The 15,583-nt window shown below is 65.4% G+C and overlaps 1 protein-coding gene across 4 annotated transcripts in view; it reads right to left on the bottom strand.

The window, feature by feature from the left end:
* The window catches only part of CAMK2B (calcium/calmodulin dependent protein kinase II beta), a 49,781-nt gene that overhangs the window by 30,054 nt on the left and 4,144 nt on the right, over positions 1-15,583 (bottom strand). For all 4 annotated transcript variants that reach the window (XM_016147857.2, XM_036230568.1, XM_016147859.2 and 1 more), the window contains exon 2: positions 6,817-6,911. In XM_016147857.2, the coding sequence (XP_016003343.1) occupies positions 6,817-6,911 (95 nt within the window). The remainder of the gene's footprint in view (positions 1-6,816; positions 6,912-15,583) is intronic.

Below are 15,583 nucleotides of genomic sequence, written 5' to 3'. Positions count from 1 at the left end.
CGGAAGCTTCTCGGCAGGAAGCAGATCCCGAAGAAGAGACTCCGCCCCCCGCATCCGTGTTAAAAAGAAGGGGTTCGTGGCTCTGGGGAAAGGGTGAGGCAGGAAAGTTAGTTAAGGGGTTTCCCCCGCAAAGATGCTGAGGTCACCTGTCCTAGAAGGGGTCCACCCTAATCCACCCACCATTAAGGCAGCCAAAAGGTGTTTTTAGGCTAAAAGTAACTCACACAAGGAAACAAGAGCAGAAACATGGCTACTAGTTTCAGCCAGTCACTCGCACCTGCGCAGTGAAGACCCCAACGACCTTCGCCTCCCCGAGCCTCGCTCTACCATCATGACGGCTCGGTGCCCGGGCCGGAAGCTCGTTAATGTCACTGTGACCGACTGAATTCGGCAGAAAGCAAATGGAGAACCACTGGGTCCTGTCAATCTTAGCTGTCAATCAAAGAAGCCACTCCTCTAAGAAAAGTGACCGCCCACGGCAACGGGTAAAATCCCCGGAGGCTTTGTCACTGGGCCCCGCGCCCCGACCTTTGGGGCCGCTGCCCGTCTGGAAGTCTTTCCTCTCCGTTCTCATAACGCTTTTCTTTTCGCTGTACTGCGGTGTCTCGCTCAATTCTTTGTTCGAGACGCGCCGGGGGGAGAGCCCCACTCTCTGGCAACACCTCACACACGCGCGGCTTTTGTGAACCCCACACTGCACGTCCTGGCCCGGGCGCACCTGCGACAGTCACCCCACACAACGAACCCAACGCACACACGACGCTCGAACCCGGCCTCTGGTGCAATCTTGCCACGCGGCCAGCAATGTCATCCCTGGTTGTCCCATGTGGGTAGCAGCTGGGATACCCCTCTGCGCATGGACAGGGCCGGAGGGAGGCCGAGGTCAGGGGAGCCGGGAGAGTAACGAGGTGCTTCTCTTTGGAAAAATTGCCTGATTTTGGTGATAAATAAAAACCAGAAGAAAAATGCATGTGGGTGCTTTTGGGAAGTAAATATCTCAAAGGACAGTGTTTTGTCACTGGAACCTGTCACCGAACACGAGTCCCGCCCAGAAGACCTCCGCCTGCTCCTGCCTGGGGCCAGGGGCCAGTGTGCACCCCACACGCAGGTCGCCTGGCCGCCGTGCCACACGGGGGCACGTCGTATCTCCATGGTAACAGCGCTTCGCTCTGGGCTACAGGATCGTGGGCGATTTTATTTTATTCTTTATATTTTCCCCCGACTCTGACAACAGATTTGCGTTACTTTTATAATTAAGCAAAGTGTTGATTTTAAGAAATAGTCTCACCCTGTCTCCAAAGGACACGAATTAAATGAGATGAGAGTGTGTCACGGAACCCGCCGCAGTGACGTCCACCCTGAGACCGGGCTCTGTGCGGCGTCGTGGGACTTCCTTTCTATAAACTCGGGGAGTTTCCGGAACGCCAAAACCACGAACCCCACGATGCACACGGTTAGGTCCATCGGCAGAACCCGGTCCAGCTCACCAGAAGTGCATCCCAGCCCTAAATCGCTGACTGCCACCCGTCCCGTGGGCAGCAGGACGTGGGACAAGCTGAAGCCCAGGACACGCCCCTCGAAGCCACCGCCAGCTCATCCCTGCTGGTCCCCGTGGGCCCCGTCTGGACTCGGGAGCTGGAGAACGCTGCCCATCCTCCCCGGCCACAGGCACCCTAGGACCCCGGCCAGCACCGCCTCCCAAAGGGGTCCTGAGTGTCCTCCTGGGTGGCACACCCCACCATGGCCAGGGCAGTGACGTGCAGGCGGCGCTTTGCCCCAGGGGGGGTTTCACAGGCGGCCACCAGGGCGGCGGGCTGCAGGGCTGAGTGGGACCGGGCCGGCCTTGAGCGCAGCAGGGTCCCAGGGCCCCAGAGTCACGGGTGCTGGGTTACACAGGGTGGCAGTGCAGGGGGCCTTGGGACAGCAGTCAGCAGGCCTGGGGGCAGCCTGGGGATTCGGAGGAGCCTGTGGGGAGAAGGCTTCTGAGACACTCTGCACGCACGGCCCACACACGCTTCTGGGCACAGCCGGAGGCGCAGGGCAGGCGTGCACACGCACGGGACCACGGACACACCCACGGGACCACGGACACACCCACGGGACCCACACGCCCACGGGGCCCACTCGCCCGCGGGGCCCACTCGCCCGCGGGGCCCACACGGCCACGGGGCCCACTCGCCCGCGGGGCCCACTCGCCCGCGGGACCCACACGGCGGCGGGACCCACACGGCCGCGGGGCCCACTCGCCCGCTCCTGCCCGCGGCTGGTGAAGGCCCAGGACCAGCTGCTCACTCCCCCCACACAACTCAGCGTCATTCACGCCCTGTGAAAATGCACATGGAACGAACCTCTTTACTCAAACACCAGCATGGAACGAACCTCTTTACTCAAACACCAGCTCAGCACCACCTGCCACTCCCCACTGCACAGCCTGGCAAGGCAGGCGACTCCGCCAAGGTCTCTGCTGGCCGCCCCAAGGTGGGGTCCCCAGGATCCGGGGAGGGGGCTGGGAATGGAGGCGGCCCCAGGGAGCCCTGCGCTCCCTGGGCTGGGCGTGCCCTCCCCCGCACCGTGAGGGGTATGGGCAGCAGAGCCGGCTGCCACTGGGGCTCCTGCAGCCCCCTGGCAGGGACCCCCAGGCGGGTCACCTCAGCTGGGTCAAGAGGAAGAGAAGGCTGCCGAGGGCAGCGGACGGGCTGCGGGAGGCGGGCGTGGGCGCAGTCTCCGGGGAGGAAAGGAGGCCAGGGCTGGCTCCGAGGCTGGCAGCCTCCTCATGGCCCCCCAGGGACAGGGACAGCCCCACTCTGGGGCTGGCGCCATCCCCCACCCCTCCCCCCGGCTCCCTGGCTGTGGGGCTGGGGCTGCGGAGCCAGGAGAAGGGGGACAGGAGGACGTGGGTGGGCGCCTGGTCCCTCGCCAGCTCCTGGCAGCGGGACATCCTTGCGCGCTGGGCGGGTGGGCGGGGAGGGGGGAGGGAGGCGGCCCCCGCCGGGAGGGACTGCCAGCCTCTCCGCCCCCAGGCAGCCCAGAGGCAAGCGAGCCCCCTCTCAGAGAGCAGCCTGCCCGGGGCTGGGCTCGGGGACACGCGCTCCTCCCACGGCCTCTGCTGGCACCCCTTTCCTCAGCGGCCCACCCTGCTTGGAGGACACGGGGACCGGAGCACTGGGCTGGGGTCAGGCCCTGGCCCTGCGGTCACTGGCCAAGTCTGCCCTGGAGAGTGACCAAGGCCCCGGGACTGAGCACGGGACCCAGGCTGGCAGCCCCTGCGGCCCAAGCCTCCGGGCCAGACCCCGAGGGGCCGTCGTCATGGACCTCACGCCAGGCCCACTGCCCCTGTCCCCGTCCCCGCCTGCAGGCCTGTGCTCAGGGTCCCCAGAGGGGGCAGCAGGGCAGACAGAGGCGACCGCCAACCACTGGGGCTGGGCCCCAACCTCACCCCTGCACGAACGCCGGGCGCCGGGCGCAGGACGGAACGGAGCGGGGCCGCCTCCTGACGGGGGCGGGGGGGGGGAACGATAGGGAAGGGGGGGAGGGGAGCCATGGGGAGGGGGGGAGGGGGGCCATGGGGGAGGAGTGGAGAGGGGAGCGATGGGGAAGGGGGGGAGGGGGGCCATGGGGGAGGAGGGGGTGCCACTCTGATGCCCCACCCCCTGCCACGTGGAGCCAGGACCTCTGGTGACCCAGTTTGGCAGATTCCCCACCTTGAGTGGGGTCACCTTCTGGGCTGTGTGGGTCCTGGGCCAAGTGTGGGTTCCCAGTAGGTGTCACCTGGGTGCGGGCTCAGCCCCAGATCCCAGAGCAGGCAAGAAGCTCCATCAGCCCTGCCAGGTGGGGGGCCCCCAAAGCAGAAGGGACCACACGGACCCTGGGGAGGGGCTGGCCCCACGCCACCCAGGAAGGCGGCTGGGGCTGAGTTGGACATCAGCCTCAGAGTGGGAGGAGGCGCAGAGGCAAGCCCAGGACCCCCACCTGAGAAGTCAGCACCGCCTGCGAGGTCCGCACCGCCCCCCGATGAGCCCTCCGCACCCCGGCAGGGTGAGGTCCAGGCTGGCGCCCAGCCTTGCGCTCCAGCTGTGGGCTCCTGAACAAGCCTCCGCTTCCACGGGGCTCAGCGTCCTCGGCTGTGGCTGCTGAGAAGCGATGTGAAGTCGGGGCACTGGGGGTCAGGGCATGGTGCGGGCCCAGGGACCCCTGCAGGCTCCCACCCCTACTGTGGGTGGCCACAGGCGACAGGCCACTTCCGGGACACTTGCTTCCTGGGCACTCACGCCAGTGAGCACCGGCCCAGCTCACCTACACGGGGCGCCCCCCAAGGCAGCAAAATCGCCCCAAACAGCTGCTTGGTGCCAACGATCAGCAGAGGGTCAGCAAGAACAAAAGATGGCCGGAAGACCCCTGTGCCCACGGCGTCCTCGCCCCCAGCCCGCGAACCGCCCGTTCACTGCCTCTGTGAGCAGCAGCGTCACGGGGCCCGGCCATCCACAGCTGCAGCCATGGGCCTCGACGCCGCCAAGGGCGAAGGTGCACAATCCGATTCTCGCACCTTCTGGCGCATGCCGGGGTGATGGGCAGGGCCCATCTGCCCGAGCGGTGTTTTTCTGTCTGGTGCCCATGTCCTCCCCCGGCCACTGCTCTGTCACCCAGGGTCTTGAGGGACCAAGGCAGCTCCTCAGCCTGGCAGTGGGAGCACCCCTCCGCCCGGGGCTCCCGGCCTCACGGGGGGACGAACCCGGCCACAGCAGACTGCATGCCAGTGGCTCAAAGCCACCCACGGAGCATCGGGGGGCGGTCACCACTGCAGGCCTTGGGGGAGACGGGATTCCTGGCGGTGAGAGCCTCCCACACTCCCACTGGAGGCCCGGGGCACCCGTCTGACATAGTGTCATCAGTAGGTGCTTAGAAGGTACAGAGTGTGGGAAGTCGGGTCCAGAGGGGAAGCTTGCCGGGGGACCGTGCAGGAAGGGCTGGTCCGGCCAGCGGGCAGCTGTCCAGTCAGCTCCCGGGGCCTCCGGGCGGGGGAATCTGGGGAAGGGCTAGAGACAGGCTCTGCTGGGAAGGGCAGAGCCGACCCTGCATTCGGCCCCCAAGACAATGAGCAGCAGCAACGCCCCAGGGCCTGGACTGCCACGCGGGGCCCTGGGCCTTGCTGGGGGCCGGGCCAGAGGGCGAGCCAGGCCCGAGAGGCGGGGGAGGGGAAGTCTCAGCACATGGGACAAACGGGGGGGGGGGGAGGGCTCGGCCCTCCATCTTCTCCATGCTCGGAGATGTTTGAGGTTTTCCACAAGGGAGGCCCAAGGAGGAAAGCAAAAGGCCCAGGGCTCGCAGGGCCCCGCGTGCCGCGCCTGCCTTCTGCCGCCGCCCCCACGCAGGCCGCCCCCGCCGGGGCACTCGAGGAGCCTCGCAGCCCGCCCTTCGCCCTTCGCCCTTCGCCCTCCGAGGGTGTCCTGGGGACCCGGGCAGCGGGCAGCAGGCTGCGCTTGGCGGAAGAGCAGGCATTGTGTGACGAGCCAGGAACCTCGGCTGTCCACAGCCCTGCCTGTCGAGACTGAGGGCGAGTTGGGGTGCAAACTAGGGTGCGGTCACTACACAGAGGCCACGTACCGTGCACCGGGGGGTTTCACACGCTCCCATGGAACTCAGACCGGCCGCGCCCCACCTGCCCCGTCCCGCACAGGTGGCGCCGTGCTGGCCGCGCAGTGTGAGCGGCTCCCCCGTCAGTCCCGGGGCCTGGGGGGCCCTCTGCTCCCAGGCCCACCGAGCCTCCCTCCTCAGGGTCCCCGAGTAGGGACTCGTCCCCCTGAAAACAGCTGGCATGGCGCCCGGCAGTGTGCCCAGTGCCAGGGGCGTGGCAGGCTCTGGCACACACGTCCCAGGCTGCTCTGCCTCGGGCCCCTCGCCGGAGCCCACGCCTGGCCTGGCGATGTCACGGCACCGCCAGGCCAGCCGGGCCCGGCCGGACGGAGGCTACAGGCCGCCAGGTGAGCCTGTGCTGCTGTGCCTGCCCAGACCCCCATCCTCATGCCCGCGCCGCCCCAGGGCCCTGCGTCATTACTGTGGGCGAGGACAGGCTGCCCCCTTCTCCGCCCCCATGCCCTGGACCTGGGCCGCGACAGGGCCGCAGCCGGGGGGCACCTCAGGGAAGGCCAGACGCACAGCAGCCCACGACGCTCAGACGGCACACATGTGGGCTCGGCGCCTGCCCCCGGCCACTGGCTGTGGACTGTGGACCCCCGGGCCAGGACGAGGGAGGGGTTCAGGCCAGGACACCAGCTCGGGGCCCCCAGTCAGCTCGGGTTTGGGCCTGGCCAGGGGCTTCGCACTGCGCCTCCTGCCGGCCCCGGGCGCGGAGGACCTACGGGGTCCTCACCGACACGGCCTGCCCACCACACCGCCACGCCAGGACCCTGCCCCGAGTCCCGGGACCTGCTCAGGGCAGCACCTGCACCACGGCCCCACTGCCGTCCCTCACCCACGCCCAACACGTCCCCACGCACGGAACGGCATCGGACACCCGCCAGGGCCGTCGCCCAGCAAGGGCTCGGGAGCAGCGGGCGGGGCCCGAGCCCTCCCCGGAGCGGGCGGCAGCGCCCAGGTGTGGAGACCCCGGTGCTGGAGCGGGCGGAGCTGCCCCCTGACACGCACAGCACGCGGTCCGTGGCAGGTGCAGCTTTACCTGGCCCCCGACCCCTGCCCCTCCAGCCCCGGGAGGCCCCCAGACCTGTGCTCCAGACCTGAGGGTGGGTCCCTGTGCCCCCCGCCTCTGTGACCCTGCGCCTCAGTGCCCCATGCCCGGCCCCCTGCACACAGCCGCCCTACCTCTGGCCGACAGCTTCTTGGTGTTGATGATCTTGGCTGCATACTCATGGCCGGTGCAGAGCTTGACACAGCGTCGGACCACAGAGAAAGCGCCCCTGGGAGTTACATGGGGGACAGAGACAGAGAGAGAACCAATTAGTGCCCCTGCGGACACCCAGCACCCAGCCATGAGGCCAAGCCCTGGGCAGAGAGATCCGAGGAGGGAAGGCCCACCCCAAACACCTCGGTGCCCCCACTCCCCGCCAGCCCGACAGGCCTGTCCCTCCTCAGCCGGCAGGGCCCCGGCTCCTGGGGGACCCCTTGGGTCAGCTGGATCGAGGGCCTCCGGACATCCCTGGTGCTCTGTGCCAAGTTCAGGAGACCCCCAAGTGCCCCCTCATGGACACAGCCTGGTGGGGCCACTCGGGACTCACTGACGACTGAGGGCGGGGGGCGGGGAGGAGAGGCAGGAGTCGCTGGGCCGCAAAGCTGGAGGGGTAGACCCGCACCCCGCACCCCGCTGTCCCCAGCACGGCAGACGCCTGATGCCCGCGGCACCATCTGGAGGGAGCAGGAGCCCGGGGCCTGCGGGGGGCCCCCCGGCGCCCCCTAGCGTCCTCCTCACTGTCTGACCTCTCACCACCGTCAGTTCAGTTTGATTTCGGGTCATTTTCAAGACCACGAGCCCAGCAGACGAGGCGCGGCGAGCAGGAAACCCCTCGGGAAGGGTCTTGGTCCGGACAGAGGCCCCAGGGACCGCGGAGTGCGGGGTGTCTGGCTGAGCACCGGGTCTGGGAGCGGGGCTGGGGTTCCCCTCCGACGGGGCCCTCGGCTGAGAATCCCATGTGCTGCCCAAGCCCAGGGCTCACGGGGCAGAAAAGCAGCATCTCCTTTTTTTGCTATAACACTTTTTGGGACAAAACTCTGGGAAAATGTGCTAATCACTGTCAAACTTAACTGAGCACTTTCCTAGCCATCAAGGTTGTTCTGACTTTGCCTTTACAAAGCAGCCGGAGGAGCAGGCGACTCCAGGCTGGGCGGGGAGCACGCCGCACCCACACCCTCTGCCCCCCGCGCTCTCGAGATGCGAAAACCCAGAGGAGAGAAGGAGCAATTGGGGGGACCGTTTTATAAACTACACGAACACGTAACCAATGCACTACGTGCTTGAAACTACTCAAAATAAATGAGTTTATATAAACCTTAGGTAAATGAAAAAAAAAAAAAAGAAAAAAAAAATGACCACGACGCGAGCTTGGGAGCGAGGGTGGTGACCGGCGACGGACCCGCCACGGGCCCCACGCGGGGTGAGTCTGCTCCGCGGGGCCCCGGCAGCCCCGGGCGGCAGGTCGGAGCCCCCGTCCCCCTCCACCCCAGGGGCACGAAGGCTGCCGCCGCCGCGAGGCACTGCGGCCCGTGCGGCCCGCGGACCCGACCGGCCCAGGGGTGCGCAGTGCCGTCCCCGCGCCCCCTCCCCGTGCTGCCACTGTCACGCCCGGTCCCAGATGGCTGGGACACAGGCCCCGGCCCACGCCTGGACGGTCGGGGTTTCATGGGCCGGAGTCCGACCTCACAGCTGGCCCGGCCGCCACTGGACGGTCCAAGCAGACCGTGGGATTGCTCACCTGTAGGGAGCTCGTGGTGAGCGCCCTGCAAGGCAGCAGGAAGGCCCGGAGGCGCTGGTCCCAGAGTGGGGACGACCCGGGCTGAGCGCCATGTGACAAATCAAACTTTAACCTCTGCTGAGGAACGAGAAAAATTTAGAGCAAACCACCCAGACGGGAGGCCGTGGGCAGCTGTGCTGGTGGGCGCAGGCTCGGGGCCATCCACGCAGTGTGGGCACAGGACCACGGCCAGGCGCCAGTGGACGCCTGAGAGGACCTGACGGTCCGCTGGTTCTGAGCTGCGACCCCCTTAACAGTCAGCCCTGGCCCCCGCCCAGGCCAAGGCGGCAGGGAGCCTGGAGGCCTTCACCCCCAGGAAGGGCCCCAGGCCCTGTGTGACTGGCCCGCAGGACACCTCCCCCCACGGAAGGGAGACCGAGGCTCTGAGATGACCCTCCCCCAGTGCAGGGCTGGTGCTGGCCCCTCCCCCACCCCTTGCCCCCTGTCAAACTGCCTCTGGCCACCAAGAGGGGCCCATCTTGCAGCCGCTGTACATAGGAGCAGACTGGGGTCAGGCCTCACAGCCCGTGGCTGGCAGTGCCCAGCAGGCTGCCTTCGAGGACAGAGCCAGGAGCCCACAGGGGACGCAGGCTGGAAACTCTGCGTACCCCAAGATAGGACAGGGGGGGGTGTTCCAACCGTCCCTGGGGCTGTGAGCACAGGAGGCGGGGGGCAGAGTGACTGGGACTGAGGACAGCTCTGCCCAGACTGAGGGTCACCCGCCCCTCGTCCAGTGGGAGAGCCAGCTGTCCTTCCAAGGGGCCACTGAGGACGGGAGGCACGGGCAGGGGCAGCCCCCCAGACGGCATCCGAAAGACCCCTGTAAGCGAGGGAGAGAGGGAAACGGGACGAAGCCAACCCCCGACCTGCCACGTCCCCCGCCTGGAGGTGTCTGCCGCAGAGCGAGGGCGAGCGTCCCGGCCGCAGCACTGGGAAGCACCCAGATGACACCCGCCAGACGGCCGCCTGGCGTCTGCCACGCGGGCAACTGTCCTGCTGAGCGTTTGGCCGTGTCCGCCGGATCTGAAGTGTGAGGACAGACGGGTGGCCGTCTCGGCCACCACGACCTGCACCCCACGTGACACCACGGCCATTAGGCCCCCCTCCGCCCAGACCCGAAGGCCACAGACCGCGAGGAAGGGATGAGCGCAGGCGAGGGAGCCTGAGGCCCACACGGGGCACTGGGTGTGGACAAGGGGAGAGGCGCAGCGGGCGGGAAGGGAGGGAGGCCCAGTTGAGGGCAGGGGAGGTGGCCGGAGGTTCCGGAAAGACAGACCTGGGGTTTGGGCTCCCACTGTCGCCCTCAAGTCCTTCCTGTCACTGCCAGTCCTGCCGACACCCGTCACCTTCCACCACCTTTGCCTGTCACCACACCCACTGGGACCTGCCCTCGCTGCTCCCAGGGAGCCTCAGCCTGCAGAGCCTGGCCCAGCAGAGCCAGGAGAGCAGGCAGCCCGTGGCGGCGCGGTGCCCGGGAGCCACGTTCTCTGCCCGCTGGCCCCTGCTGGGCCGAGGCCTGCCGGCACGGTGTCCAGAACACCGGGATTCGGGAAAATGAGAGGCGGGCTTGAGCCGGGCCAGGGGCTGCAGTCCCACCCTCCGTGCGCACACACACACGTGCACACGTGTGCGACACACACACACACACATGCACACAAACCCGCCGTCCATCTCACGCACACATGTACACGCACACGTGCAACACGCACACACATGCACACAAACCCGCTGTCTCACGCACACGCGCACATGCACACATACATGTGCAACACGCACACACATGCACACAAACCCGCCATCCATCTCACGCACACGTGCAACACGCACACACATGCACACAAACCTGCTGTCTCGCACACGTGCACACAAACCTGCTGTCCATCTCACGCACACATGTACACGCACACGTGTGCACACGTGCAACACGCACACACATGCACACAAACCCGCTGTCTCACGCACACGCGCACATGCACACATACATGTGCAACACGCACACACATGCACACAAACCCGCCATCCATCTCACGCACACGTGCAACACGCACACACATGCACACAAACCTGCTGTCTCGCACACGTGCACACAAACCTGCTGTCCATCTCACGCACACATGTACACGCACACGTGTGCACACGTGCAACACGCACACACATGCACACAAACCCGCTGTCTCACACACACGTGCACATGCACACGTACACGTGCAACACACACACATGCACACAAACCTGCTGTCCATCTCGTGCACACGTGTACACACACGCACACATGTGCAACACGCACACACACACATGCACACAAACCCGCTGCACCCGGCACCCCACAGCCGGCTCTTGGCTGCTTCCGCACGGCGACAGCCGCCCGGGCGGGACAGAGCGGAGGCTGCGGAAGGGGCCCCGGTATGCGCTCTGGCCCGTCCCAGGCGCCGAGAACGTTTGCGGCGTGCGCCCTCTGCCGTAGGGTGGCTGGCGGCCGGGAGCTGGCCGGTGCCCTGCTGCGGTCACGTCTCAGTGCCCGAGGCCCGGGTGCTGGTGGCCTGCGCTTTTCTACGCTGGTTTTTAATTCTTAAACCTCTTCAGTGCGATGTGGTTCACACACCCACCAACTTGCCCGTGGAGGCGCGTCCTGAGAGGTGTCAACTGCGCTCACAGAGCCTCCGACCCCGGCGGCGGCCACGCCCGCGACACTCCGGTCCCCTGCATGTGGCCCCGCGCCGCCCGCCGCGCCAAGCTCCTCCTGGGCCCTGCGCGAACGGAACCACGCGACACGCGGCCCCGCGGCCGGCCCCGCCCAGCGGTGCGTCCGCCTGTCTCTGCACGTCCATGCGACCCCTGGCGCTTCGCACCGTGTGGGCCGCCATGCTCCCCCCGCCGGCCGACGGGCGCCGGCCGTGTCCTCCGTGGGCCGTGGTGGATGAGGCCGCTGTGAGCTAGTGCCGTGCGGACACCTGGCCCTAGCTCCTGGGCGTACACCCAGGAGAGGGGCAGCGACTGACTCCCACGGTGGCCCGCCAGCACGCACCGCCTGCTACGCGGTCCCGTCCCTCGGAAGTGAAGCCGCGACTTGCTGTGCCTGCGATTCGCATTTCCCCGGCGACCTTCGAGGTTGCACATCTTCACGAGCTTATTGTTCACTCGTGCATTCTTTGCGGAAATGTCCCTTCGGGTCCTTTGCCCATTTTTTAATTGGGTCATTTGTCTTTTTACTGTTGGGCAGAAATGCTTAAAATATTCTAAATATAAGTCCCTTACCAGGTCCCCGATTTGCAGCCATTCTCTTCCGTTCTGTGGGTGTCTTTTCATTTCCTTTGAAGCACAAAAGATTTTAATGTTAAATCCAATTTACCTATTCTTCTTTGGCTGCTTCTGCTTTTGGTGTCATATCTAAAAAAGCACTGCTACGTCCGAATTACTCTCATGGGAAAAAAATTACTCTCATGTTTTCTTCTAAGAATTTTGTAGCTTTAGCTCCTAAGATGAGGTCCGGGACCCACACAGAGGTAACTTTTGAAGCCGGTGTTGGGAAGAGCCCCAGCTTCGTTGTCGGCCGTGGTCGAGTGGACCTAAGTTACTTTCCCCACTGGCCTGCCTTGTCATTCTTGTCGAAGTCAGCTGACCTCAGGCGCTCTGGCCCAGACCCGCAGACCCGCCCACCGGCCACGCCCGCAGCGCCCACCAGTCTCGACCGCCGCGGCTGCGCCGTGGGCTCCAGAATCGGCAGCCGTCAGTGCCCCGGCAGGTCCTGCTTCTTCGGGACCGTGGACAAAGCACGCAGCCGGCTCTTCGGGCCGCTGCGTTTTCACGTGGACTTGGGGACCAGCTTGCCGGCTCTTCGCAGCGAGGCCGCGGGACGCTCGCTGGGGGCCGCGCCGGGGGGCGACGCGCCTCTCCGTTTACTCTGGTCCCGCACGGTGTCAGTTCACCACTGTGCATCCTCCCAGGCACGAATGTGAACGGAACCGTCTCTCCTAACGGTCTGCTGGGCCTGGGCGCGGCCAGCGCAGTCGCGCGCACGGGCCTGCGGCTTTGCCCAACCGCTTCTCGGTCCTGCAGCCCCTCGCGGGCACCTCGGTGGCCTGCGCCGCCGCAGCCCCTCCTGTGCTGCGCGGGCCGTTACTCTGCGCTCGCACCTCGCTGTCCTGGCCAGGCCCTCCCGTGCTGCGCCGCGTGGAGTTGGGGAGTGCGGACGTCCTTGTCCCATTCCCGGTGCCGCGGACAAAGCTCCCACGCTCCGCCGCTACCTGCCAGCTGCGGGGCTTCCACAGATGCCCGTTGTCGGGCGTCAGGCGGGGGGGACGCCTCTTACAGCTTGCCGAGTGTTTCACCAGGAGGACTTGCGTTCTGTCCAGCGCTGCCCGCGTCTACTGAGACGATCACGTGATTTCTTCGTTTAGTCTGCGGATACGCCGTTTCGCACTCGCTGATCCCACACGCTGCACCTCCCTTCACTCCCGCGGTGAGGCCTGCTCGTTTGCAACAGGCGACGCTCCACCTACCCTCGTGAGGGGCCTGGGTCTAGTTCCCCCCGGCTGTCTGTATTAACTCTTGGAATGTTCGACAGAGTTCACCAGTGAAGTCATCAGACATAGGATTTTCTGTGGGCCATTGACAGTGTTTTAACTAATTAATTAACCTCCTTAGTGGTTGCAGGTCTGTTCAGATCTTCTATTTCTTCTTGAGTCAACTTCCGCCACTGGTATCTTTCTAAGAATCCGTCTGTTGCACCCAGGATTTCCAGTTCGCTGGCACCGAGCCGTTCACAGAACCCCCTCGTGGCCCTTTGTGCTCAGCCAGGTCAGTGGCAGCGACCCCCCTCCTTCCCGATTGCAGCGACTTCCAGCTTCGCTCCTTTCTGACGGCCTGACCTCCCGAGCCTCCCTGATCGCCCCAGAGCGGACGTGCCAGTCGCCTCCTGCACCGTGAGACAGCGATGCGCGAGGGCAGGCGGCCCCCACTCTGCTCGCCGGTGCCGCCCAGCGCCAGGGACAGCCTGAGCGGGATGCGTGCGAGCAGACCTGCCGACGAACAAGCCTGCGGAAGAGCAAAAGGAACCAGAAAAATGGCAAAATAATAATAATGCTAGGAATGACCTCGGGGGCCTAGGCTGGCCCTGCCCGGAACGGCGGCCTCTGCCTACATGCGGCTGCAGAACGGGGATGCGCAGTGAGCACGAAACAGAACAGACTCCAGACGTCACGGTTCTAAAGTACCGAACCGCGAACCGCGGGGCTACGACATTCATACATTGTTGGCATACATTGTTACAGTCCCTTCGCCTGTTTCTTTTTACTTGCAGCGTGGCTCCCAGCTGTGGCTCGTTTCCGCTGGGCAGCGCTGCTGTAGGCGGCCCGGGTGGGGCCGGGGTGACGTCGTGCACAGGGCGACAGCAGGGAACCTGGTCAGGCGAGGCCAGGCTGGAGCCAGGCCCGTGCTGCGCTGCCGCCGGCCGCCACTAGTCACCATCTCCAGCAGCTGCTGCGCTGGCCGCAGCGGCTCCCTCCCCGGAAAGCCCCTGACAGGTGGGACCGGAGCTGCCACCGAGGCCACGGCTGCAGGTCCCCACACAGGCGCCGGGGCCACAGGGACAAGTCCTCTGAGCGAGGGGCACAGCACTCAGGACAAATCTCGGTGTCAAGCTCTGTTGCAAGCACCCAGTGACACCAGCCTGGCAGCTGCAGCTCACGAGGTGACGGACCGCCAGGCCCGCGGGCTGGCTGAGGACCCCAAGGCCAGCAGCACCCAGCACGGCCAGCCCTCATGGCCACTCTGCTGGGCACCTCCTGTGTGCCAGGCGTGGCCCGGGCCCTGGCGAATAGGGGACAGAGAAGCGGGCCGGGCACCAGCGCAGGGGCACGGCAGGCCCCGAGGCCACGCCACGATCCCTGCCCAGAGCTGCTCCTCCGTGAGCCGCGGAGCAGCGTGGCCGCCGGCGTCCTGAAATCTCTGCTCCAGCACGTGACAAAGCGTGCACCTGGCTCAGCCAAGATTCATGACTCAAGTTACTGCAGGGCCGTGGGTCAACGCAGGGGCTGCCCCGCGGAGCGGGCCGTCCGGAGCTGGGCGGCAGCCAGCAGCGCCGTGTCGGGATGGGATGGTGTTCTCGCTTTAGACCCAGAGCTTTGTCTGAATAAAATGCACATTGCCATGCAATCTGCCCACATGGTAGCTCTTATGTTTCTACACGAACATAGTGACTTCAGCTGTGAAAGATGCTTTAAAAATAATCAAGTCGGATTCTACTTTTGTCAGAGAGAGAAGGAATTAAAGTTCTGAAAATACACTGGAAACCTCCAGAAGGCCCCGTCTCTTGGACCAGGTGTCCTCAGGCAGCAGAGAGAGGGACGAGACGTGTTCAGGCAGCAGACGCTGTTCCCGCCACGTCCGCTTGGGCTGCCTGTGAAGCATTGAGGCCCCAGGCCACTCGCTGTGGGCCCCCTGAGGGGCCCGTCTGTTAGGAGTTATCTTTAGATAGAAAAAATAAAATCCGACAGTGCATCTTTCTCCCCTTGACTACCCAGCAATCCCCCAAAAGAGAGAGGTGCATTCTTGGGGTCTTTCTGGGCAAGACCGCTGTGCCAGCCTGGGGCCCCGCTGAGGACGTGAGGCCCGCAGTCGCTCGCCCGCCCCAGCCCTGCCCTCCTGACTAGCCTGGGCCCTGCAGCGAACGCAGCGTCCTCTCACTCAGGGGACAGGTCCCCGTTCTGGGTTTAAAACCAAGAGCACTGACCCACACATGCGCCCGGTCTGAGCGAGCTGGCAGGCATGCGGCTGTGAGGAAGACTGACCTGCAGGGTGGTCACGCCAAGGGCTCGGGGCAGACAGATCTCGGGATCCGCACGAGGTGACTCCGTCCGCATCTCTAAATCCGCATACGTATGCGACGTGTGTACATACCTGTGCGCAATACGCACACAGGAGCCACACACCGCCACGAAAACAGCCTAGGGTCCTCTGGGAGCTAGGAAGCATGGGCGTAAGAGTCGCGTTTTGAGCACACACGTGTGCATTCTTTGTTTTATCAGACGATATTGTCCTCGTAGTTGCTGAGTCGATGAATGGGGGCAGAGTAGTGGCTGTCACAGAGGGACAACCGAGGGGAGCCGCGGGCAGTGCCAGTGTCG

This window comes from Rousettus aegyptiacus, unplaced genomic scaffold, assembly GCF_014176215.1.
Source record: "Rousettus aegyptiacus isolate mRouAeg1 unplaced genomic scaffold, mRouAeg1.p scaffold_m13_p_13, whole genome shotgun sequence".
NCBI classification, from domain to species: domain Eukaryota; kingdom Metazoa; phylum Chordata; class Mammalia; order Chiroptera; family Pteropodidae; genus Rousettus; species Rousettus aegyptiacus.
This window is presented reverse-complemented; position numbering and strand designations above follow the sequence as displayed.